The following is a 23,722-nucleotide window of genomic DNA, read 5'->3' as shown; positions in this document are numbered from 1 at the left end:
CCGATGATGCGCTGGCTGTTGTTGTTATGCGCCAGGTGCATGGGCCGTCTGAATATGGGACACCTATATCTTAGGAGATTTCCCCTCATCCATTCTGATTTCACAGTTTTCATTTCTAAATCAGCCAGATATCTACCTAGATACTCATATCGACATGGATGATAACGAGGATGACGGGTATGAATGTATCTCTTACTCGGCGTCATCCCAGTCGTGTACAACCTGGGCACTCCATCGGGCTATCTTGATCGAGCCCCGTGAAACACCGACAACGGAGCAGGCAAATACCTTCATCGACACACTCTACGAATCCGGTGTACCGTTCTTCACCAAGCATGCAATCAGAGAGCTCTCGGATCAGATTCAGACTCAAACCACTGCGGGGAGTAAGATAATAATCAAGGACCTCACCGGCGCTTCGCTCGAATGGAAAGTGAAAGTCGGACAGCCTCCCTGGCTCGGAGCCGGCGGGAATGAATTTATTTAGTAAGATATTCACTTTACCTCGCGCGAGATGTATCTACCGGCGGGTTTATTATGTCAGGGCTTACACACCATTTAGCAAAGAAGTTGGGATAAATTACAGAGCCAAAGTACACCTCAAAAGTGACTTGGACCGGGAGGAAGTCGATGATTCAGTTTACGTCCCCATGGGCTTGATGCACCGGGTGTTTCAGGTCGACAGCAGCAGTGAGAACAAGAAAATCATATATGACACGACTATTGAAGAACACGAAGTTGTCGACCAGGATTTCCGAAAGAAGCGGTTGGCCTGGGAAGAGAGCGAGACATGCAAGAATTTCAAATCAACTTTGTCTTCATTTGCCAGCGGCCACGATATTAACAAGATCATCGGTCTCGCCTGTGGTAGCCTAGCCATGCCAAACAACGACGGTGCTGCGTCCCAGACTGCGTTGCTGGTCACCCTTAGGAGCTGGCTGAAAGAGAGAGACCAGGACAAAAACGTATCCTGTTACATCCAGGACCCGATGAACACCCCTGTCGATAAAGAGGTTCTTGCCGATGTCGGATTCGAGATGGTTGATGATCCACGCGGCTGGCTTGAGGTCGATGAGTGTTCAGTTGTGCTCTCGGTGGCACCCAATGTGCCCGTCAAGGAAATTATCGCGGATATCGCTAGACCTGCCATTTTGATATGGTATCGCGTTGGGGACGACGAAGAAGAGATGTGAGTGTTGTTTTGGTCTATTATATATGTGGTTTTCTCACCGTAGGCTTGAGGACTGACATGCTAGCTAGGACCGACCCTAACTCGGCCCGGGTTAGGGCAATGATGGAAGGTTATGATTTACATGAGCTTGGACCTGACGAGACATGGTCGGATGTGGTGATGTATATCCGGAAGTCTGAGGTTGCCCCAATTCCAAGTCAAGATGGCACATTCTAGACTTTGCACTTTGAAAGTCACCAAGAGTCTTATAACTAACTAGCTGTTGTAAGTGCTTCAAATATTTGGAATGGAATGGAATGTATGGAATCCCCATTCACCTCTTGCATGATGTATGTGTAGTTCCACCTTGTTAAATCACGAAAAGGCAATATGTAAGCTGCTCGGAGTGTTCAGGTCAAACAGAATAGATGTGTATGTAGTACCTGTCGCAGGATATGCCCTGACAGCCTGTACGTGCCGTTCACCCCCTTGCTCTTGAAGAATTAAGATTTGCTTTTTGCTGCAAATATGAGCATGCAGGCCATTGTTGATCATATGCATGAATTATTATCACAATATTGTGAGAGATTGCAATATGTCTGAAGCACATTTATGATCTACACTCTCGATACATACACAGGGAATCAAAACTTGTATTTACCCAGGGATGGATTAAGTTAATCACAGAGAGAGAAGAAGAAGAAGAAAAGTTGGAACCAGGTGCGCCGTGAATATGCGCCTCCGGGTACTCCGTACAACGCAGTGAAACAGACGAGTCCTGCCCAATGATAAAAGAATTACAAATTCCATATGAAAACTTGGGGGAAGAAAATAACAAATTCCCCCTGAAAAAAAATTAATAACCAATGTTCGCATGTTCATGTCCCTCATTCCCGTTAATCCAGGATACTGGATTAACATAACCAACCACAACCAACCCCTCATCTGACCGGGACCGAAGTGGACATCATAGTAGGATAGAAGACAGGAAATTGGCGTTGGTCAGTCACAGACTCATAGTTTGCTTACAGGAAAGCAACGAGAGCAGCACCGGCAACCATACCGAGACCGACGGGGCCAGCGGTGGCCATAGCAGCACCACCGGTAGAGGCTGAGCCGGAAGCGGAAGCAGAAGCAGACGAGCTGGAGCTAGAACCAGAGCCAGAGCTGGACGAGGACTCGGAGGAGTCAGACGAGCTGGAGCTAGTGGAGGAGGTACCAGTGGCGTTAGAGGAGGATGAGGTCTCGGTGCCGGTAGCAGAGGAGCCGGTGCCAGTGCCAGTGCCGCTGGAGGCAGTAGACAAAGTGGTCTGAGTGGCGCCGGGACCGGCAACGGGCGAAGTCAGGCCAGCGGGGATGGAAGCGGCGGGCTCTTGCGAGGTCACGGCAGCAGCCTGGCTGGTGACAGCAGTGGGCTGAGTAGTGATGGCTTCAGGTTGGCCAGTCACGACGCCGAGAGAGTTTGTCTGGGTCAGGTACTGAGTGGCAGGGTGGTCGTCAACGGCGGTCTGTTTGGTTGGTTAGCTTATGTTGTTCTTTTGGTAGTGTGGTATGATGTTTTCTGCTTACCTCGACGGAGGCACTGCTCTGGGCGTTGGCCAGAGCGATGGCCGAGAGGGTAGTGAAGACAATAGAGAAACGCATTTTGATGGATTAGAGATTATTGGATGGAAATATTTATTGTAAGGAAATATGGAGGATGTGGAGAGAGAGAAAAAAATAAAAGTGATCTCAGGAAAAGGCTGGGGGTGGTGGGATTATAAGGCTGTTGTCCTGGGAAACAACAGAAGTCTCATGTTGTACCCCGTACGGAGTAGACTATTTACCCACGCACATATTAGACCGAAAGTGGCTTTTGCCAATTACCTGTTCCAGTCAGCGACCAGAGTCTGGATCTAGCGTAATTTTCGATCTGCAAGGTCTTGCAGTTCTATTTTGGTCAATTTTCTGGGGTCACACCAAATCCCACAAGCCCTATCTATGTATTTGGGTTATATTCATAGGGACATTCACCTCTACAATGCTACGTGGCGAATATTTTTAACTGCAACAATAGCAAATATAGAATGTGTCCCTCTTTCTCTACAAAATCATGAAAGAATCGAAATAATTGGAATAATAGAACTAATTGGAATACTTGGCATATTGACATGGTGGCAATATGCCGACACTAGCTAGCTTAGCCCACCCTGCACTCCGTAAGTAATCATAACAATTATAGTAATCTATACTCCGTAAATTTGGAACGATATGTGTCTCAATTTCAGCCTTGGATAATTTAGTCGCCTAAAAGCTTACTACCCTGGAAGTTACTACCTACACTGTACGGAGTGTACTCCGTAATACAACATAGGTGGGACATACCCTTGACCGCGTGGCGGCATACGAATCCCTTTTGATGCCATCTAGTTTAGTTTTGGATTTTCTCACATCTGACTCAAATACATACTATGTATAGTTAAACTACTCCGTATGAGTAATAGTTTCTTAGGCCTCAAATGGCGCGATCCTACGTGTCTTGGGGCTAAGAAAGTCGAACCAGCCTCCAAGTGAGACATCACTTTGGCTGTCATCAAATCAGGTATGCCGAGGTTAATTCCATATCTTTTCTTCTACTCCGTACTCGGCATTATTGTATTATCATGTTATTATGGTAAGGATATAGCCAGTTTTAATAATATCTAATTTACAAATCCTACCTTACGGAATACAATACTCCGCGAATTATCTCGGCATCAGCAACCCCAACTCGTACTTTGTAAACTCCTCAGATCATCAGACTAATCCAAAGGTGGGTCAATTTGAGACAAGTCAACGGCTCGGTTAACTCCATCCAGTAGGGATCACATCTATATTTATATTTTCTTTTTCCTGGGCAGTATCTTGACTAAAATAGCGCTATCTTCCTCTAACACAGAATGTCAAAGTGGACGAAGAGAGTCGAAATACAATACATATGTACATATACTCACACTGTGCACCTCGAGGGTTTAAGCTTGATCCCAGAGCACTGCAGACGGTCTTTATTTTGACTAGCTGGACAGGTATGTAGTACTATTGATTTGCATAACTATTGTGTCATTAGGTTGTACAGCTACATCGTATGTAAACAATCTACAGGACTACATGGCTACGCCTGCAATTCACCTTGGTCTCGACTTGCCTTGTACCCATCACCAGATACAGAATTGCGATCATCTCAACGCGTGATTTTCTATGCTGAGAGCCAAGCATTCTCCCACGACTTTGGAATAAGCTTGCCTTTTGCTACTATGCAGGTGATATTAACCCCCCTTGCTTATTGGGCTCATCACAACAATTAGGCGGAGTCATGCTTTCAATGGCCTAGACTATATACAACATACTACATCGCCATCCTACATCGGTGTGGCGCGGGAACGCAAATCGGGTGCGCCAAACGCGTCTACGTCTAGCAGTGATTCCATTTCCCAAGGTCACAAGCAGGCAAGTAGGCAGGCAGGCGGGCAGGCATACGGGTGGTATGTCTGTGCGACTTCTCGGTCGCCTTGCATAAGTCGGGGGTTTGCCACCTTATCATCGGCGCATGCCACCAGTTATTCTCCAAGATTAGTACACGACCATCGATTCCCGAGGTAGATATCGTAATCAGCAACAAACTGAGCATCTCAATTGAAACCTGAATTCTTTCGCCGCAATGCATATTATACAGCTCCCCCCACTGCAGCACATAATCACAAACTCAATATTCAATATCCGACAATCACTCCTTGATCAACACATCCTGACCGCGAACCCAGTCAGCAAACTCCTTTCGCTTAGCCTATATTTTTTTTTTCCAAATGTTAGCGTCCAAGATTCCTGACCCAAAAGATTGATGTCCAGCAATAAAAGCACATCTCCAATAAACCCAAATCCAAATCCAGATGTAGTTCTGGTAAGACATGCATCCAAGTAGATATCTAAGACTCACCCGAATATCCCAGAATCCATAACGCTCCTCCAGACTCAGGTACGGGTTGCGCGCTCCGCCGTCCCGTTCAATCTCGCCCGCCCATTCGCGCCAGCTAATCGGCTTCAACTTCTGCGCGCTCAAGACCAGTCCGATTGAAACAATTAATACAGAAACGAGGGTTTCGATGATAATGTCTTGTGGGAGGGCGGTGGATGTAAGGTTGCTGTAGAGGACAGTGTGTTCGTGGGCCGAGTAGCCTCTGTAGAGGGGGTTGTTAGCTTCGCTCGAGTGGGGGGGAGTAGATATGGTTGTCAAGCGGATGATTGGAGAGCTTACGCGTGAACTATCAGGACGAGGCCAAAGAAAGTGACCGCGCGGGAGAGGAAGCTCATGATGGGGGGTGAGGTTGGTTTTGGGTTGCGGGTTGGGGTTCGGTGGATAGGTCGGGTCGCTGAGGATTTCTGCGGGTTTTTCTGGTCGGTGGATAACTGTAGATAATTCCCACTGGACTATTGAGTTTGGGATGAAGCCTGGGGTCCCTGTCTCTGGACAGTGTTGTGATGCCGTTTGATAAGTTGGCGGGAGGTTCGTGGAGGCCCCAGCTTTCAGGCTCATCCCGCGGTTTACCTAATCAACTTTTAACTCCAGGGCTGGCTGGGATTTCATCACATCTATTTGTTTGTTCATCCTGCTATTGAAAATGATTCATGATTTTGTTTAATGGGGGCTTCTCTGGTTAATAAAAAGGGTATATCCCCAGCTAACTACTCAGTGAACGTTGTATTCATTCCTTGCAATATGAACCCCGAAACTGGATATCAAAACGATCTCCAGGTGCAGCGGCCTGAGTTCCCGTCTGGCTTATATACACACATACTGTAGCGTAACTTTGCTTGCATGATATTGCCATGAATAGCTTTTGAGAGAAAAGACAATGCATGTAATATATGCGTATGGTGCTAAGGATGTGATGGGTGTGATGGGTGATATGCACAATCGTTACGCGGTGTTGATAGGTAATGCTGAGCTAGCCTGTATCAGGTATACTTACGAGAGTCGTGTCTTCAAGCAGAACTCGCAACCTTGCCATCTCCTGATTCGCTAGGCTTTACACGGGCTGAGGTCTATAAAGTAGTCATGTAAAGGTGCAGATGGAAGACCAACAGGGCACCGGATGCAGCCCTGGACAAGGCAATACATGGTGCGACGTGAACATTAGTAGTATTCGTTTTCCTGGCCCATTGTGAGTCAATTATGACTTACTATCTACTGGACCGGGTAAATGAAGCTTCCGCTCTGTGGATAAAAATCTTCAGCGAGTATGAATATATGAATTTCCCCTTCTATGTAATGACTGACAAGTTAAACAACATTTGGCAACCCCCGGGCTCTCTACCGAGTCTAGCAACCACCCCATAACACCTTCCCAGGCACGATCTTATCGTGATATATTCCCATCAGGTGGGCGAATGAAAGTATACGTCCATACAGTTGAAATAGCTATTGAGCACATGCATTGATATTTCGCATGTTCAACCCCAATTGAGTCACCACAAAACGCCAAGTGCGAAAACAGAATCGAGCTGAAGAAAAGCAGAAGATAGGAGTCTTTTATAGGCGTGCCGCTAGCTAAATCAAATCAAATCCGTGCTTGTGTTGAGCAACGGGGTAGCAACTAAGGATGCCCCGATCCCAGACGTGGGGTTTACCTGAAGGTACCCAGCGTTCATCTCTCTTTCTCTGCTATCGACACCGAAAAACACATCTGACGAGTATGGCTATCGATATTAATAGAAACACATGTATGATATGTTTAGCTAACGCTTGGTAAAACAGGGCAACAAAGGGTCGAGGTTTAGGTCGAGATCAAATATTCCAATACTAAAAACAACATACACGAAAGTTCCTACCCGGAGCGATAACGGCTACTGATCTTACAAGATACAGTATCCAACAAAGATCCGGGGGTCAAGGTGTGGTAAATCACACGGGCCATACCTACATAGGGATACACAAAGTGGCGGCGGCCCGAGTATTGTGTTTCCCACGAAAGGTTTGTGTGGGATGCTCGAATGGAACCTGCCGTCTTAGATACTTTCGCTACTCTGTGAGGGACAAATGAACTTTTGGTGGGCCTTGACAGCCTAAACGTCACGTTCCCAAATCGACCTGACGCACCAACACGGAAACCTTGAGAACACGTGGATCAATCGCCTCTTCGACGGGGACTGCATTGTGTACGAGGTATCATATTGCTTGTCGCCATCTGGTCCCGAAGAGATGGTGGTCTTGTCATATGGCCCGGATCCCATGCACATAACGAAGAATTTTTCAATTCCCGTCCAGACAAGGACTCTTGGTTGCCGCTTAAACACGTCTACTTCTTTCCAGCCGAACAACTGGAGCTTGTAGGGGCTAAGCCTTATTAGGTCAGGTCATCTCTGTTGCAGTTATATAGTAGTACCAATACAAGGACGGAAGGGTAGCGGAAATATATATCGGGACATAAAGAGGAAATACCTTTCAAATGAGTTTTCAATGAATTCTAAAGCTTCGCCCGTATCATGTAGAATAGGTACTAACTAACTACCCCAGCATCTACAACATATGCAGGCTTCATAACCCACGTCTCCTTCATCCACAAGAATATTATGACGAGACAGAGACGTCAACAGAAACAACTCAGCGACTAGACCAGGTACCTAGATAATTGTGATTAATTAAATTGATTCAATGTTGGTTAGAAGCTATGCACATGTACATATTGAGTGTTGAGATATCGAATGCCCAAGAAGTCGATATCTGTCTTTTGAAAAATCAGTCCAGCAATCACCACTCCGGTATCCTGTAGGAAAGTTCCTTCCAAGAGGGACACAGGAAGCTTGACACAATTATGGGCAAATTACAGCAGAAAATTTACAGGGGGTATATAATGGTCATGAATTTTTTTTAATTTTTCATCAATGACCGGTCACAACTGGACCAGCTTTCTAGTTGGACTAGGTTCGTAAAGGATTCCTTTGACATCACGCATTTCCATCACACAATTCCTGCTTCATAAATGGGCATCGCAAATTTACAGCTTCTGCATGGCAGCGATGTCAGTGGACTGGACGTGGTCCTCATCCTCCTCGATCGTCTGCTGGAGCTCATCGGTGGAGACCTTGTCGTCCTCAACGACAAGGTTGATCTGGAGCTTCTTAATACCGAAGCCGACGGGAACCCACTTGGAGGCACCCCAGACGAGGCCATCCCACTCAACGGCACGGACGTTGGCCTCGAGCTCCTCAAGGTTAGTCTCATCATCTGAAAATGTTTGTTAGCATCTGAAGTAAAGAAGAGTTTGGAAAACACATACCCCAAGGCTTGACCTCCATGGTGACGATAGACTTGGCGGCGGGCTTGGTCTTGCCGGCCTTCTTGGCCTTGTATTCCTCGAGACGCTTGTTGCGCTCAGCAACGACCTCGGGGTCCTCCTCCTCAGAGTCGGAGCCGAAGAGGTCCTCATCATCATCCTCCTCCTCGGGCTTATCCTTGGGGTTGGAAGGAAGCTCGGTGGTCTCGGGACCGTAGGCAGTGAAAGCTGCGGAGGAGTCACCGGGGAGGGTGGAGAATTCGCTCTCGTAAGAGGCGATGTGCTTGTACCAGCGGGCAACGTGGGGGTACTTGGCAGCGTCAGGGGCGGCGCTGACGGCCTTGAAGGTCACGACATCGGCCTGGCTGGGCGAGTTGCTGTTGAACAGAGTCAGCATTGATGTTCACATCAGATGTAAAAGTATTCAACAATGTAGCATAGTAAAGCCAGATCAGAGGTGCGATTGCTCGCGATTGGGTGTAGTCATCTAGCGGGGTCTTAATCCGCCTCCTAAACACGGACCAATGTTTCTCATCATGAAAGCATAACAGGAAAGGAAAGAAGAAGGGGAAAAATAGGGCAATTAAAGGGGGGAGGAATTCATACCCAACAACGTAGGACCGAGTGGACAGGAAGTGGTTGGCCACTGAGGGGCACAGTCAGTCACCAATTGATTCGAAATAACAAAATCTCAGGGGCGCCTACGAGTCAGGCCGGCATCAGAGACAAAGTCGGTGAAACCCATTGTGAAAGAGAGGTGTGTTGGTATCTGGAAGGAAAAGAAAAAAGGAGAAGAAAGTAGATGAGGGAGGGGTTAAAAAGGGAGGATTTTTTTTTTATTACGGAAAATCTCTTACGGAGTCACGGAAAAACGTGGAAAAGCGAAGACTGGTCAGGTGACTTATTGGCGAGCTTGTCTGGACTGGTCATGTGATTGACTGGTGACTTCAGGATAGAAAGCTTTGACTAGTCAGGTGACTAACTGGTGACGGCGCTGCAGCTCTCTCCGCCACTTAGCGTTCGCTATGTGGATATTTCGAGAAGCCTCCCGAGGGACCTTGGTTGTTGGTACTTAAGCTATACCAGTGACATGTCAGGTCTTGGGTTACTTCACGGTTTTTTGTTATTATTTCCATCATCTACATAATGGCCGCGAGATTATCCCTCAATGCCCGCAGCCGGCTTCTGCGAACGCCTCACCTATCATCGACGCGCCTTCTGTCTCCGATCCCGAGATCAAGCATACTGCCCTGCGCCTCTATCATTCTACCAGCCGTCAACCATAGCCCAGTATATGTCCGCCACTATGCCAAGGGAGGCCGTCCACACCCCCCCAGGTGGCACCCACCGCATGGATATGAGCGGAGAGGACGAGAAACCAGCACTCGAAAAGTATGGTGTTGAGCTCACGGAGAAAGCTAAAGCTGGCAAGTTGGATCCAGTTATTGGACGAGACGCCGAGATTCACCGAACTATTCAAATCCTGTCCCGACGAACTAAGAACAATCCCGTGCTGATCGGTGCTGCTGGAACTGGTAAGACCGCCGTTCTCGAAGGGTTGGCTCAGCGCATCGTACAAGGAGATGTCCCGGAGAGCATCAAAGACAAAAGGGTTGTTGCATTGGATCTAGGTTCTCTAATCGCGGGAGCCAAGTTTCGGGGCGATTTTGAGGAGCGTCTGAAAGCCGTCCTGAAGGAAGTGGAGGATGCGCAAGGTGGGGTGATCCTCTTCATTGATGAGCTCCACACTTTGCTGGGACTGGGCAAGGCCGAGGGCAGTATTGATGCTAGTAATCTGCTCAAGCCTGCTCTGTCGCGAGGCGAGCTTCAATGCTGTGGTGCCACTACTCTCAACGAATATCGATTAATTGAAAAAGATGTGGCTCTTGCCCGACGGTTCCAGCCTATTCTAGTGAGTGAGCCATCGGTCGCCTCGACTATTTCCATCCTACGGGGCATCAAAAACAAATACGAAGTACACCACGGTGTCAGAATTACAGATGGTGCTCTAGTAGCTGCAGCTACTTACAGCAATCGATATATCACCGATCGATTCCTCCCCGATAAAGCAATTGATCTTGTCGACGAAGCTGCATCGGCTCTACGCTTGCAACAGGAGTCGAAGCCCGATTCAATTCGGGAACTCGAACGTGATATCACCACAATCCAAATCGAGCTTGAGTCTCTTCGCAAGGAAACGGATGTTGCCAGCCGCGAACGGCGGGAGAAGCTTCAAGAAGACCTGAAGACCAAGCAAACGGAGGCCGATAAGTTGACCGAAGCCTGGGAGGAGGAGAAGGCCGAAATCGATGCTATCAAACGAACCAAGGAGGATTTGGAACGCGCTCGGTTTGAACTTGAGCAAACTCAACGCGAAGGAAACTTCGCCAGGGCTGGAGAGTTGAGATACTCTACCATCCCGGACCTCGAAGCCAAGTTACCTAAAGAGGGAGCTGAACAGGATCCTCAAAATCAAACCTTGATTCATGACTCAGTTACTGCAGATGACATTGGAAATGTCGTCTCTCGGACCACAGGCATCCCCGTTAACAAGCTCATGGCTGGAGACGTGGAGAAGCTGATTCATATGGAGGACACTCTCCGAAAATCAGTCCGTGGACAAGACGAGGCGCTTTCTGCTGTGGCGGACGCCGTACGGATGCAGAGAGCTGGTCTCAGCGGAGAACACCGCCCTATGGCCTCATTCATGTTCCTTGGTCCAACGGGTGTTGGAAAGACTGAGCTCTGCAAGAAGATGGCTGAGTTCCTTTTCTCCACCGAAACTGCTGTTTTGCGGTTTGATATGAGTGAATTCCAGGAGAAACACACAATTAGTCGTCTTATCGGTTCCCCTGCCGGGTATGTCGGATATGATGATGCTGGACAACTTACCGAGGCTGTCAGACGGAAGCCTTACGCTGTTCTGTTATTTGATGAATTCGAGAAGGCGCATCGCGATATCTCAGCGCTACTGCTGCAGGTCCTCGATGAGGGCTTCTTGACAGATGCCCAAGGCCACAAGGTCGATTTCCGAAACACCCTGATTGTGTTGACCTCGAACCTTGGAGCTAGTATTTTGGTCGGAGCTGACCCCTTGCACCCAATTAAAGACTCCGGTGATGCTGAGCTTCCAGAAAAGGTCAAAGCGGCTGTTATGGATGTGGTTCAGAGCTCATACCCACCTGAGTTCATGAACCGAATTGATGAATTTATCATCTTTAGGCGCCTATCGAAGGATGCTCTACGTGATATCGTCGACATCAGAATCAAAGAGCTCCAGGCCAGACTCGACGACCGCCGTATGACTCTGCAGGTTGACGGTGAGACCAAGAACTGGCTGTGCGAGAAAGGCTACGACCCGAGATTTGGTGCCCGACCTTTGAACCGTCTCATTTCTAAGGAGATTGGAAACCGCTTGGCTGATAAGATCATCCGAGGTGAAGTTGTCTCTGGTCAAACTGTCCAAGTTTCTCTGGATGAAGCTAAGTCTGGCCTGGTGGTAACCACGCAAGAGTAAACGAAAACATGAACATGAAATCTAGCGTTCTTATGTGGTGCATACGATGTTTTGTGTAACCTCTTTGGAAAAAATGTGCGATTGCATGTCGAATCTCCTCTAATATATCATGACTGTACGACTTTGTATACTAGTCCACTCACTCATTGTACAATAATCCAGTTCTAATCATATTAATCATATTAATCATATAGCTTGTTTTATGTAGGCTCGAAGGGCGACCCGTGGACAGGTGACTAGGCCGACTTCCCATCAATAGAAACCCACCATTTCATTCTACTCATCATTTCCCTTTCTCATCGCATCTCTGGAGATCCCAATTACATTGGCCTCGGCAAGATGCCTTCATTAAAAAGAAAGAGAACACCAGCTTCCCGCCCTCCAATTACACCTCGTACCTCTGGGCGACACAGAGCCCCATCAAGTCAAGCCCTCAACATTTTAAGTGGTCCCCCTCAAACTCCTATCATTTCATCGACAACTCAATTGCGCACTCCATTTCCTACAGATGCTAGGATCGAAACAGATCGTTCGGTGAGGGCTACTGATGATGACTTCGATGATCATGTCATTGCTGCCATAGACATGAAGGATCATGGAACTGTAGGATGTTCATACTACTCAGCCGAGGAAGAAAAGATGTATCTGCTTGGAGACAGTCGCTCAGGTGATATGGAGACAATCGACGCTCGTGAGTTTATTACTTGTTTATGTCTAGATTTGAAGTGCTAATCGGGCCATATACAGTGCTTCTCCAAATCAAGCCTACAGTGGTTTTAACACCTCCTCGTGTCGATCTTAGTTCGCAAAATCAAGATCACATCGCACAAGAAGATGGTACATTTGCCTTTCCCTGGAGCTCTTTGACCCTTTCTAGTGTAAGCAAATGCTGATAATTTCTGTCTAGTTTCCTCTACCTACCTTCCTTACCAGGTAGACGTTCGTCCAACGCCGGAGTTCAGTTACTCCAATGCAGAAAGCAAACTCCTGGCTTTAGAAATTTCATCTACGCACGAACAGCGCATCCGGTTTTTCGTGCCTCAAAATGGCCTTGCCGGACCGGAAGAAGTGGACCCAGAAGAGATGGGCTTCACACTCCAAGAAGGAAGACTGTTGCATATCTCAAGCTCCGTCGACATGGAGAACCCCGTGACTATTGGCTGTGCAGGGGCCATACTCACCTACCTACAGCGAAGAAGAGCAGCGGCGCCTAGCCCCCTTGAAGAAGGAAATGAGTATCGGATTCGAGCACTGCAGATGTTCAACCTACGGGATACGATGTGGATCAACAGCAACACCTTCACCTCTCTCCAGATTATCCAGTCGGAGTCACACCCGAATATGTTTAATCAGGGTCCAGGGAAAGAGTCAGCTTCAGGTAAAGAGGGTCTTTCGGTCTATGGGCTCTTCCAGCACTTTGCATACACCCCTCAGGGTAGGGCAAGACTCAAGCAAACATTTTTCCGTCCAAGCATGGATATAGCTGCGATTCGTGAACGACATAATTTTATAGGAGTCTTCTCCCGCCCTGACAATCTTGCTGCATTGGAGAAGATGACCAAAGCATTGAAACACATCAAAAACCTCAGACCTGTCATGATCAATCTTCGCAAGGGAATTAGTACTGGCAGTGCTAAAGTTACTGGGTTCAAAACTACGGTCTGGGCTAGTCTTCTTGCTGTATGTTTAATTCGCCATAATCCGTCTATGCTAGTTCTTGCATTGCGATACTAATGTGGTGACTGACCAGTTTGCGTTCTACTCTATCGACATCAATGATGCACTGCGAGAGGTCTCTAGCGCGCACAGCCTGACTCTCCGAACCAAGGTCAATCCCCAATCGGTATCTCATTTATTCGTGTACTGACGCCTTGCAGGCTCTCAAAGTCTTTGAGGCAGCACAGCTGTACAGAGTTGGTCGTATGGTTCAAGAAATTGTAAGGCCCCTTTTAATAGGAATTAATAACGCATCTAACTTTTTAGGTTGATATTGATAACTCCGAAGAGCAAGGAAGAACAGTGGTTAAGCAAGGGATCGACAGAGATCTTGATAGAATCAAAGACAGATACGATGGTCTCAACAGCCTTCTCAAGCACGTTGCGCTCGACATTGCCGCAACAATCCCGGCGACTCTCGATGTCGACGTCAATGTAATTTACTTCCCTCAGCTTGGGTTCAACATTGCCATTCCACTCAATGATCATGGTGTCGCGGTCTATACTGGCTCCGATGACGAGTGGGAATTGATGTTCATTACGGAGAATCAAGCGTATTTCAAAGACTTCCGCATGAGAGAGATGGATGAGAAGTTGGGGGATATATATAGTATTATCTGCGGTAAGCTTGTTGGATTAATGGGAACCTATGGAGATGGGAAACTAAAAGGTGCGCCTTGACAGAGAAAGAAATCGAGATTGTTTACGACTTGGCGCAGAGGGTTCTTCGATATGAGAATGTGCTCATCGATGCGTCTGATATTTGTGGAGATATTGATAGGTTAGTTCTTGTGGGACATGTTGCGAGCTCGCAGTCCGCTGATACAAAGTCACAGTCTTCTTGCTCTCACACAGGCAGCCGGCTTTTATAAGCTGACCAGACCACGAATGGTTGAACAAAATGTGATCAGAATCAAAGGTGGCCGGTAAGACCTCACCAACAATCAACCCTCGACATCCCTGACAAATGGAAGACATATTCTTCAAGAATTGACTGTTTCGTCCTATGTGCCAAATGACACATTACTTGTGGGTGGAAACGAGTCCGATGCCAATGATGCTGTTTCGTCCATGGATTCCAATCCCAGCATGCTGCTCTTAACTGGACCGAACTACTCCGGGAAAAGTGTCTATATCAAGCAGGCAAGCTGTATTTTGTCTTTGTAAGACTCATTTTCTGACTTAGAATCAGGTTGCTCTGATTGTCTATTTAGCGCAGATTGGGAGGTATGGTCTCTTTCCATTAAGATGGTCATACAAAGGCTAATAGCCACAGCTTTGTTCCTGCAGACAGTGCGGAACTGGGAGTCACGGATAAGATCTTGACCAAAATCAATACCCAAGAGAGTGTCTCCAAGGTATCTCAAACTCTGTGCATAAAGTCTTGGACTTGGCAGGCTCACATGTCTTTTAGGTCCAAAGCACATTCATGAACGATTTGCAGCAAATCTCTCTCTGCCTGAAACAAGTCACAAATCGAAGCTTGGTCATCATCGATGAGTTTGGGAAGGGAACCAACGAAAGCGGTTTGTCCTCTCTAGATATCGCTCTTGATGCAGGCTAATCAGCGCATTCAGATGGCATCGGACTTGCCTGTGGCATACTCGATTATCTGCTGTGCCTCGACAGCCCCGCTAAGGTCATTGCAGCAACTCATTTCCATGAGATTTTCGAGAACAACTTCCTCGCGTTGCGGCCTCGACTCCAGCTTGGCCATATGGAAGTTCAAGTCTGCGAAGAAACCCAGGAAGTCGAGGACCAGATCACGTATCTTTATAAGTATGTGCAGGAACACTGACTCCTGGGTTAATGGTACGTGAATGATGCTTACAGTTTGGACAGCTTCCGTCCGGGGCGAAGTAACAAGAGCTTTGGTACCATGTACGTCCTGCTTTTTATTATACCTGCATTACCCTTATTTAAAATCGGTTGACCTGCCGTATAGTTGTGCGGCAATCAACGGTATCGACCCAGCTATTGTATCTCGCGCAAATGAGATTGCGTCTCTTTCGGCGCGAGGGGAGAACATTGTCGCGGCCTGTGCAGTCCTATCCTCAGAGGAGATGCAAGACCTAGAAGAAGCGGTAGGAGTTCTTATTTTTCTAAAAAGAAAATGAATTGGACTAACAGCGTTAATACAAGAACTCCCTAGCGAGAGGTTTTCTGGAGGTTGATTTCTCACAGGGTGGCTCAGACCATGTCAAGGAAGTTTTCGAAGGCCTGTTCGAGTGAAAGGATTTATTATTATGGCACCAAGCGCATGGAGGTCAATGATCCATTGGTATCCCAAATCGCCATACGAAGTACAACATATATTTACGCCATACCCGCGGTGCTGATCTATCCCATCAGGAGAATGAAGTATCTTTTATATGGATGTCCGCGGGTCGTATCTAGATCGGGAACAACAGTCTACGTATCATAGTAGCTAGAATCCCTAGTGCATCAATCGCATCATGTACCTACTAGGAGAAGATGGATCGAGATGAATGAAACGGTTTTTGCAACTTCGGGTAAACCAAAAGATGAAATCGGGGTTATATACACATCGAATGCCTGAAACTGCCCACAGTGAACGCCGTGAAAACATACACACAAGACCGTGAAGTTTATGAACAAGCACACATTCACAGTTTGACACTCTTGACCAGGTTCTTTTTGATACCCGTAAGCTCACCACCGTATCCACCACGGGCCTCGCCGCCCTTGTACAGCTGCTTAGTACTGCCAAGCTTCTTCTTCTTCTCCTCGTACTTCTTTCTCTTCTTGACACGCGGGTTACGCGAGTCCTTGCTGCGTTTTGCGTGCAAACCCTTATTCTTCTGGATTTGGTACGTGATAGCACGCTTGCCATCCGGACCAACCTCCTCTTGCTCATAGACTTTTCCGCCAAGGCGCTCAGCCTCAGCGTGGGCATCTGCACGAGCCTGCTTGTCGTCCTTGCGCTTCTTGGAGCGGGATGCCACCATGTCGTAGTATTCGTCGTCATCGGCGTCCTCCTTGGCACCCTCACCACGGCGGAGCTCCTTGGCGACACGACGATCCTCGTCGTCACTATCACCGCCCAGCTGCTGGTCAGGGTTGAGTTCTTTGCGGCCACGCTTCTCGGCTTCCACGTTGAGACGGGCTTGGCGATCACGCAGACGTTCGCGGTATGGAAGATCGGCGTCTCCGCCGGCATCTCGGCCTGCTGCATTGCGCTTGTTGGCCTTCTGGGCCAGTTGCGAGGTGTAGAACCGGAGCGAGCGCTTCTGCTTGGCCTTCTCCTCTGCCTCGTGGGCTGTGAGGGCATCCTCGTCACCGAAGTCAGAGTCATCATCCTTGAGAGGTGCCTTGACCTTTTGTGTCTTGCGTTTCCGTGAAGGCTCGGTGGCCAGGTTCTCGAGATCGGCGAGGCCGGCCTCTGTTTGGCGGAGACGCTCGGCGCGGAGGGCTTCAGCTTCTGCCTGTGCTATCTCGGCCTTGCTGAGCTTCTTCTGTTTGGGCTTCTTGGTCTCTTGGGTCTTCGGTGCCTTGGTTATCTCGGTCTTGGTCTCCTTAATGGGCTCCTCAACGGGATCCTCAAGCTCCTCGAGATCCTTGACGGTGTTCCACAGTTTCCGGAATTTGACAAGCGATCCCATGACAGGGTGTTGTCGGAGTTCGGCGGGGGTCATCGGAACGTGTTCGCTAGTTGCATCGGGAGATGGGGAGGAGAGGAGCATGAAGTACATGCTGATTGTGCCAAGGTATGCAGATAACGCACGGAATTTCACCACGGGCACTGGTGATGGCTGTGGCTCTTCTGAGTCGTCGTCTGTTGAGGAAGCCTTCGAGGCTGCTTGTTGAAGAGTCTTGAAGGGGCTTTGAAGATCCACAAAGTCCTTCGCCAGGGGTTCAAACTCGGGGTATCTCGACTTCAAAATCTTCAGCTTCTCATCGGTATCCATATCCTCGGTGATCTCCAATTGCGGTAGCACTTCAGTCACCACGCCGGCATCGGCGCCGTCCTCTGCGCCTTTGCCAGATTCCACCCATTCAGACTCGTCAAACCCGAAATCGGCCTCATTCATAGCCTGCAACTGCTTCAGTTGTAGTCGCTTGGCCTCCTGCTCTTCCTCCAATGCATCGACCTCGGTCTCGATCTGATCTGCGTTGTAAAGATCCTTCTTTGATGAGCCCCAAGCAGCAATGCCTTCTTCATCTTCTTCCTCGGATTCGGCGCCACCCTTTGGCTGGCCCATATCATCATATTCGTCTTCTTCTTCTGAGTCTTCAGGGTCGTCATCCTCGTCTGCAGATTCATAGCCAAGGATTTCTTCGTCGGAGGGTTGGATCAAATCCTCTGCGGCGATCAGTAAGACACCATTTGCACCAGGTTATATCATCATTAGGGCCACATACCTTCCTCGGCAACTCTCCGCCGTCTCTTTGTCTCTGGGCCTTCCTCAAGTAGAATCTGATCACGGCCGGTTTGGAAGTCATCTTCTGAGTCTTCGAATCGCTCTTCGATGTCGAACTTTGAAGGTTCAGGGGCTGTTTTCGGTTGCGCCGGGCGACCGGCTTTTCTCTTTTTGCTGCCCATTTTTTGCGTGTAGAAATCAAACGACAGTGAACCAATTCAGTCGGTCCGATAAACTGTGATAAAATTATTTTTTGCCCTCTCACCGCCTTGGTTGCGCTAACCTCAAGTAGGGGCCTTTGCTCTGTTTGCGCTTTTGGTAATCTAAATACCAGTAACTTTACGATGGCACACCTTCAAACATCCACAACAGAACGGATCTCGGGTATTTCTGTGTCACCGGTTTAATACCCCGAGTGTGCCTTCCATTTCGGGGACAATCAACAGACACACCTGCCATTTACACACCTGCCATTTATCCACGATGGATCCTCGCCAGTTAATTGCTCGTTTCCATCTGCCTCAACTTTTCTCCTCCTTGCAATCCTCTTACAATAATACATCAACCCCTATATTAGTCACTTCCACACTCATTTGCACGATTATCCTTTACACTATTGCTAAGATGTTCGGGTTCCAAAACGACTTCAATGTCTTGGGCCAGGTATGTGCAAGACGTGCAATACTACGTGGTTAGTGTGATACGTGCTGACTGGATCTTACAGACTGTGGTAATTACCGGTGGCTCCGATGGCATGGGCAAAGCTGTCGCACTCGAGCTAGCCGCGAAAGGTGCAAATGTGGTTGTGGTTGCGCGCACTGTCTCCAAGCTGGTGACTGCCGTCGATGAGATGAAGGTCGGACATCCCTCCATAATCAACTGATTAATATCGCTCACCTATCATCCAGGCCAAGGCACAAAATACCTTTAAGCAGAAGTTCCTTTATATCAGTGCCGATCTCACCGATCCCGCCGAGTGCGAAAGAGTCATCGCAGAAGTCACAACGTGGAATTCTGGAGCTGCTCCTGACATTGTTTGGTGCTGCGCGGGCTTCTCCAGCCCAGGATACTTCATTGATGTGCCCATCCAAGATCACCGACAGCAAATGGACACAATCTATTGGACTGCGGCCAACACAGCTCATGCCACCCTGCGCAGCTGGCTGGAACCCGTTGCTCCGAGTGGACAGATGAAAACTCCCCGGAGACATCTCATCTTCACCTGCTCTACCCTTGCATTTGTTCCCATCGCTGGCTATTCGCCGTACTCGCCTGCCAAGGCCGCCATTCGTTCTCTATCCGATACTCTGAGTCAGGAAATCGAAATGTACAATGGAGCCTATTCCCAACGGCACCGCAGTGATGCCCCGGCTGCAGATGTCAAGATCCACACCATTTTCCCTATGGGCATCCTCTCGCCCGGCTTTGACAACGAACAAAAGATCAAGCCTGAATTGACCAAAAGGCTCGAAGAAGCCGACAAGCCCCAGACGCCAGCGGAGGTCGCCGAAATCTCTATCCGTGCCCTAGAGCGTGGGGAGTACCTGATCACTACCAATCTTGTTGGTTCCATTATGAAAGGAACTGCCCTTGGGCCCAGCCCGAAAAATAGCATTGTCCGTGACACTATGCTCAGCTGGCTCAGCAACCTGGTATTCCTTCAGGTCATTCCGGATCTTCGCAACAAGGCGTTCGCTTGGGGAAAGCAGAACGGGATTCCGGGCTGTGCTCCGGCTTCCACTGCTCCGGCTTCCACTGCCCCGGCTTCGTGACGATGGAGTGTATTTTTGCTTTTTTCACATGCTTTGTCAACTGCTTCATGTATGATGATACCCTGAGCGCTGTCTATATGGCGCCTTCCTCAGGTGCCCCTCCCAACACCTAAACATTCTTCAATTCTTTTTAGCCTCTGTTATGCATTCCTATTGTATAGTAAGAATACATTTTTTTTTCTAAAACAAAAAGTCATGTCTACATTCGTATTTTTAGCACAATCTTAATGAAAGGCCGAAAGGCTCAACTTCGTACTTCAAAATGTACATTCGTGGGATGAGGGATGACGTATGATGGAGATAACCAAGCTTATCGGTTTATCCTGCCACCCCATTTCCCCATTTTCGACCTCGAAGTTTCTTTGTTCCCAATTGCTCTGCCCAGTTGGGATTTTTCAAAGAGTCTTTGTCTCGAATATGAATGGCAACTGATCACAGGTTACTATCTTTGGCACAAAGAGGAATTGCTGGAAAAACAGAAACAAAACCCTCACTCCCCCTCCGAAAGACTCGACGATAGCCATACACAAGCTACAACCGAATTCACCTTCGATTCTTTCAACATCATTAACAGCAATCGCCGCTCAAACTAGTGTCAAGATGGATGCCTTCTTCTCAATACCGATAATGTCTATCTTCCTCATTCCAGTCCTGTCGTCCTATAGCACCAGCCTGAACCTCCTCTTCTTCTACATGACTTGGTCAACGCTTGTACTGTCGCATTCCCGACTCCGCGTGGAAATGTTCGGAACGATCACTGTGCGCCTGATCTTCTACGCACTGCCGTCCATTGTCTTCTTCCTCTTCGATATCCTGACCCCATCGGCCGCTGTTCTCATCAAGGCGCATGGCGCAACCGGCTTGCCGGGTGGGAGGAGGCGACGAAAGATCCATATGAAGGAACTCAAGATTGCTGGGTGGGGGTTGTTCAATCTATTGTTGGGGATCGCTGTGCAGGGTGTACTCGAGATGGTACTTGTCCGGACGCTCGGCAAGCGCAGTGCGCTTAAGGTATCGCTGAAGCTCCCGACGCCATTTGAGATATGTAAGGATTTGAGCATGGCGATGTTGGGACGAGAAGTAAGTTTATTAACCTTTCCCAACTACATTGCTATGGTGCACCGTCGTTGATGGTCCAATTTGCTAACATTCTGAATTTTCCTTCTGCTAGCTCCTGTCATATCTCCTGCACCGCTACGCTCTCCACTCCACACTATCTCCTGTACTTTCCAGATGGCACCAGACTTGGTATCATTCGTTGTCTGCTCCGTTCCCATTGACCGCGCATTACGACCACCCGATCCCCTACCTGGTTACCAAGTTCATTCCGACTTATGCGCCGGCCATCATCTTCCGCTTCCATATGCTTACGTATATTTTGTATCTACTGTTTGTCTCTGTTGAGGAAACCTTTGCATACTCTGGATATAATGTCATGCCGACAACCCTATTCTTGGGTGGGATGGCCCGTCGCACAGATATGCATTTGTTGATGGGTGGAAGTGGAAATTATGGCCCATGGGGTGTTTTGGATTGGATTCTTGGCACTACTGTTGGAGAACCGCTTAGCGACGATGAGACGAGTGATGAGGCGGATGAACGGGAGGTGCGGAGAGCGTATGAGGTTGCGAAGCGAAAGGCTGTTGGATCTGGAAAGACAAAAGCGACGATGAGACGATGAGACGACCATTGACGAGTATATGATGAATCATTGGGATCGCAGGTAGGTATGTAGGTCTTGGCTTTGTTTGGTGTGGTTATTTGGAGTGTGAGTTGGGATTGTTTAAAAATATATCATCCAAATCTACAATATATATCCTTGGATTTTTGAGCTTTATAGTATTTTTGAAATGTTATCAATATTAATGTCAATAATATTTTGATTTAGTCTAATTATTCAATACTAATCCCAGTGTTATGCAATTGATAGCCAAGATGGTATACAATATATACAATATACATGGCTGGTACTTAGCCCTAATAATAACCGGAGTGGTGGTACTAGCCTCATCAACGATGATACTTGACACACCGTGTCAAGACATAATTTGTTTTATACTTCAATAGTCCACGCCTAGATCTTCCAGATCTTACAACTTTCAGTTCCACGCAATGTGGATATCCACTTAAAAGACAAGGCCCAGCAACCTTATATTTTAGTGTCTTACAAGATACTACATGACCATATAGATGAATCGAAGGAATTGCCCAATTTTGGATTGCCGCCTGAACCTTGAAATGGGAGTAGGTCATACTGAACATAAAAAGAGAATCCAGCCCGCCTGCTGGTACGAGGTGATTTTTAATCTTTTTTTTTGCTTGAAGTCTTTCTTCATAACGCAGCTTCATGCAAAATCAGCCACGCGCAAAAGGGAACGGGTTTCTTGAAACACGAAACATGAGAACGACATCCGGAATGTCCGAATTAACCGCAAATCATAAGAAAAGTGAAAAACGTGTTTTGACGGATCCCGTAGGAATTACATGACATGGTTCATGAAACCGGCCCCCCGAAAGTCGCGAAAGGATGCCGATCTGCAATCGAGCCGCCCCTCGTTGGAAAAATGGTCCTCCCCAACTATCTACCGAACCCGCGGCTACCACACATTTACCACTTCATCTCGTGGGGCTTGTCGCCGTTGCGGAGGCTGAAGGTGGTAGCGAGGTAGCTGCCGAGGAAATCCTCCTTCTTGATGGAGGCAAGGATAGCCTGGTCGATAGCCTTCTGGTCGCTGGCGCGAGCGCTGGCAACAACCTTCTTCTGTAAAGACGAAAAAAAAAGTAATTAGTATTTTGACCACTGCAAATATGTGATATCCTAGACAAGATGCGTACCTCGGCCTTCTCGCCCTGCTTGAAGAAAGCCTCCTCGGTCTTCTGCTCAGCCTTCTTGTCCTTGGTGAAGTATCCGGGAGCGGAGATCTTCTCAACAGCCTTGGCGTCAACACCGGCGATGTCGACACGCTTGGAGGTGGCGATAACGTAGCGGGAGTTCACGCGACGGAGGGGGACACCGTTGATCTTGAAAGGACCGGTGACAAGGAGGACACCCTGGTCGAGGGACTTGAGGAGGATGACACGCTTGCCACGGAAACGGCCAGCGAGGAGGATCAGGATGGTGCCGGGAACGAGGGTCTCGCGGACCTTGGCGGGACGCAGGGTCTTGCGAACCTGTAAACACACAAAGTAGTTAGTCTCTGATGTCACACAAATCCCAGCGATTCCCGATGAATCCGCAAGTATCTCCATCGCCGTAGCCGCATCTTCCCCAGATGATAATGCGATTCGCACAAGATCACAAGATTTGATGAACTTTTTCATGTGTCGTCGATTGACACCGGTGTCTGGCTGGATGTCGCCCCGTAATTCACAAAGGCTCTTCCTCAGAATACCGGTGCTATCGTCGCAATCATCGGGGGCAGATGTGTGCCGGTCGTATGTCCTCCTCTTTTTTGTGGCGTCCCATTTTCATAGGGTGTACTGACTTTCTTGGGCTGCGACTGATCGTCCACGGGGTACCACTTCTGGGCCTTGTCGGCGGGCACGACCCTCTGGCTCTTCCCGAACTGCTTCGTCTGGCCGTCCGACATGATGGCTGCTGGCGAAGGATGAATGGTTGTCGGGGTGGTTGTTGGAGATTTGGGTGAGGACTTGGACTGGCTAAGCGGAGTCGGCTCCAGTGCGGGAATTCGTCGAGGGTTGTGTGTACGAAGCCCTATCACGTGTTTAACCGACAGCCCTAGCCAATTTTGGAAAGCGGTAACTCAACACGTTGATGCCACATCTGTAAGGCCATTTTATACGGGCGACCGTAAAACCACTGACGCAGAAGCACTGCTCAACACAAACAACTGACGTATACCGCTCGCAGCCTC

General features: G+C 48.3%; 10 protein-coding genes across 10 annotated transcripts; 5 read left to right on the top strand and 5 right to left on the bottom strand.

Moving 5' to 3' along the window:
* Window positions 1-154: 154 nt before the first annotated feature.
* N7516_001426 (SRR1 family protein) lies at window positions 155-1,408 on the top strand (the record flags this gene model as incomplete). Its single annotated transcript, XM_057214148.1, has 3 exons — window positions 155-486; window positions 563-1,189; window positions 1,261-1,408. 3 exons carry the CDS (start codon window positions 155-157, stop codon window positions 1,406-1,408), a joined length of 1,107 nt encoding a protein of 368 aa, XP_057076031.1.
* Window positions 1,409-2,196: 788 nt separating this feature from the next.
* On the bottom strand, window positions 2,197-2,815 carry N7516_001425 (putative GPI anchored protein; the record flags this gene model as incomplete). Its single annotated transcript, XM_057214147.1, has 2 exons — window positions 2,197-2,679; window positions 2,741-2,815. The coding sequence occupies 2 exons, from the start codon at window positions 2,813-2,815 to the stop codon at window positions 2,197-2,199; spliced, it is 558 nt and encodes a 185-aa protein (XP_057076030.1).
* Window positions 2,816-4,904: 2,089 nt separating this feature from the next.
* Window positions 4,905-5,559, bottom strand: N7516_001424 (membrane magnesium transporter family protein). Its single transcript, XM_057214146.1, has 3 exons — window positions 5,442-5,559; window positions 5,124-5,364; window positions 4,905-4,973 (listed from the first exon to the last, which is right to left on the bottom strand). The coding sequence occupies exons 1-3, from the start codon at window positions 5,495-5,497 to the stop codon at window positions 4,914-4,916; spliced, it is 357 nt and encodes a 118-aa protein (XP_057076029.1). The 5' UTR covers window positions 5,498-5,559; the 3' UTR covers window positions 4,905-4,913.
* A 2,461-nt stretch (window positions 5,560-8,020) lies between these two features.
* Window positions 8,021-9,284, bottom strand: N7516_001423 (translation elongation factor 1 subunit beta). Its single transcript, XM_057214145.1, has 4 exons — window positions 9,166-9,284; window positions 9,067-9,106; window positions 8,464-8,837; window positions 8,021-8,411 (listed from the first exon to the last, which is right to left on the bottom strand). The coding sequence occupies exons 1-4, from the start codon at window positions 9,203-9,205 to the stop codon at window positions 8,182-8,184; spliced, it is 684 nt and encodes a 227-aa protein (XP_057076028.1). The 5' UTR covers window positions 9,206-9,284; the 3' UTR covers window positions 8,021-8,181.
* A 470-nt stretch (window positions 9,285-9,754) lies between these two features.
* hsp78 (chaperone ATPase HSP78) lies at window positions 9,755-11,977 on the top strand (the record flags this gene model as incomplete). Its single annotated transcript, XM_057214144.1, has 1 exon — window positions 9,755-11,977. The coding sequence occupies one exon, from the start codon at window positions 9,755-9,757 to the stop codon at window positions 11,975-11,977; it is 2,223 nt and encodes a 740-aa protein (XP_057076027.1).
* Window positions 11,978-12,316: 339 nt separating this feature from the next.
* Window positions 12,317-15,925, top strand: N7516_001421 (MutS family protein MSH5; the record flags this gene model as incomplete). The annotated part of the gene is made up of 16 exons (XM_057214143.1): window positions 12,317-12,668; window positions 12,725-12,814; window positions 12,885-13,657; window positions 13,728-13,805; window positions 13,855-13,914; window positions 13,961-14,315; window positions 14,378-14,474; window positions 14,530-14,619; window positions 14,668-14,843; window positions 14,908-14,920; window positions 14,970-15,051; window positions 15,108-15,219; window positions 15,271-15,472; window positions 15,536-15,574; window positions 15,639-15,777; window positions 15,836-15,925. 16 exons carry the CDS (start codon window positions 12,317-12,319, stop codon window positions 15,923-15,925), a joined length of 2,748 nt encoding a protein of 915 aa, XP_057076026.1.
* A 395-nt stretch (window positions 15,926-16,320) lies between these two features.
* On the bottom strand, window positions 16,321-18,257 carry N7516_001420 (something about silencing 10 family protein; the record flags this gene model as incomplete). The annotated part of the gene is made up of 2 exons (XM_057214142.1): window positions 16,321-18,017; window positions 18,077-18,257. The coding sequence occupies 2 exons, from the start codon at window positions 18,255-18,257 to the stop codon at window positions 16,321-16,323; spliced, it is 1,878 nt and encodes a 625-aa protein (XP_057076025.1).
* Window positions 18,258-18,699: 442 nt separating this feature from the next.
* On the top strand, window positions 18,700-19,847 carry ksrA (3-dehydrosphinganine reductase; the record flags this gene model as incomplete). Its single annotated transcript, XM_057214141.1, has 3 exons — window positions 18,700-18,738; window positions 18,800-18,931; window positions 18,984-19,847. The coding sequence occupies 3 exons, from the start codon at window positions 18,700-18,702 to the stop codon at window positions 19,845-19,847; spliced, it is 1,035 nt and encodes a 344-aa protein (XP_057076024.1).
* A 600-nt stretch (window positions 19,848-20,447) lies between these two features.
* On the top strand, window positions 20,448-21,528 carry N7516_001418 (sterol desaturase family protein; the record flags this gene model as incomplete). The annotated part of the gene is made up of 2 exons (XM_057214140.1): window positions 20,448-20,927; window positions 21,019-21,528. The coding sequence occupies 2 exons, from the start codon at window positions 20,448-20,450 to the stop codon at window positions 21,526-21,528; spliced, it is 990 nt and encodes a 329-aa protein (XP_057076023.1).
* Window positions 21,529-22,455: 927 nt separating this feature from the next.
* On the bottom strand, window positions 22,456-23,437 carry N7516_001417 (60S ribosomal protein eL6; the record flags this gene model as incomplete). The annotated part of the gene is made up of 3 exons (XM_057214139.1): window positions 22,456-22,608; window positions 22,683-23,018; window positions 23,333-23,437. 3 exons carry the CDS (start codon window positions 23,435-23,437, stop codon window positions 22,456-22,458), a joined length of 594 nt encoding a protein of 197 aa, XP_057076022.1.
* Between the last annotated feature and the right edge of the window lie 285 nt (window positions 23,438-23,722).

Source organism: Penicillium verrucosum, assembly GCF_028828655.1.
Source record: "Penicillium verrucosum strain IBT 35672 chromosome Unknown utg000001l_segment0_segment0, whole genome shotgun sequence".
Lineage (NCBI taxonomy): Eukaryota > Fungi > Ascomycota > Eurotiomycetes > Eurotiales > Aspergillaceae > Penicillium > Penicillium verrucosum.
The sequence above is the reverse complement of the archived record's forward strand: the minus strand, read 5'-3'. Positions and strand labels throughout refer to the sequence as shown.

Bases quoted from the DNA above. Each gene is read 5' to 3' on its own strand.
- N7516_001424 (XM_057214146.1), bottom strand. From the start codon at position 5,497: ATGAGCTTCCTCTCCCGCGCGGTCACTTTCTTTGGCCTCGTCCTGATA. The intron at 5,365-5,441 runs GTAAGCTCTCCA...CCCCCTCTACAG, and splicing joins CTCGTCCTGATAGTTCACGC to AGGCTACTCGGCCCACGAAC. The intron at 4,974-5,123 runs GTGAGTCTTAGA...AAAAAAATATAG, and splicing joins ATGGATTCTGGGATATTCGG to GCTAAGCGAAAGGAGTTTGC.
- N7516_001423 (XM_057214145.1), bottom strand. From the start codon at position 9,205: ATGGGTTTCACCGACTTTGTCTCTGATGCCGGCCTGACTC. The intron at 9,107-9,165 runs GTAGGCGCCCCT...TGTGCCCCTCAG, and splicing joins CTCTGATGCCGGCCTGACTC to TGGCCAACCACTTCCTGTCC. The intron at 8,838-9,066 runs GTATGAATTCCT...TCTGTTCAACAG, and splicing joins ACTCGGTCCTACGTTGTTGG to CAACTCGCCCAGCCAGGCCG.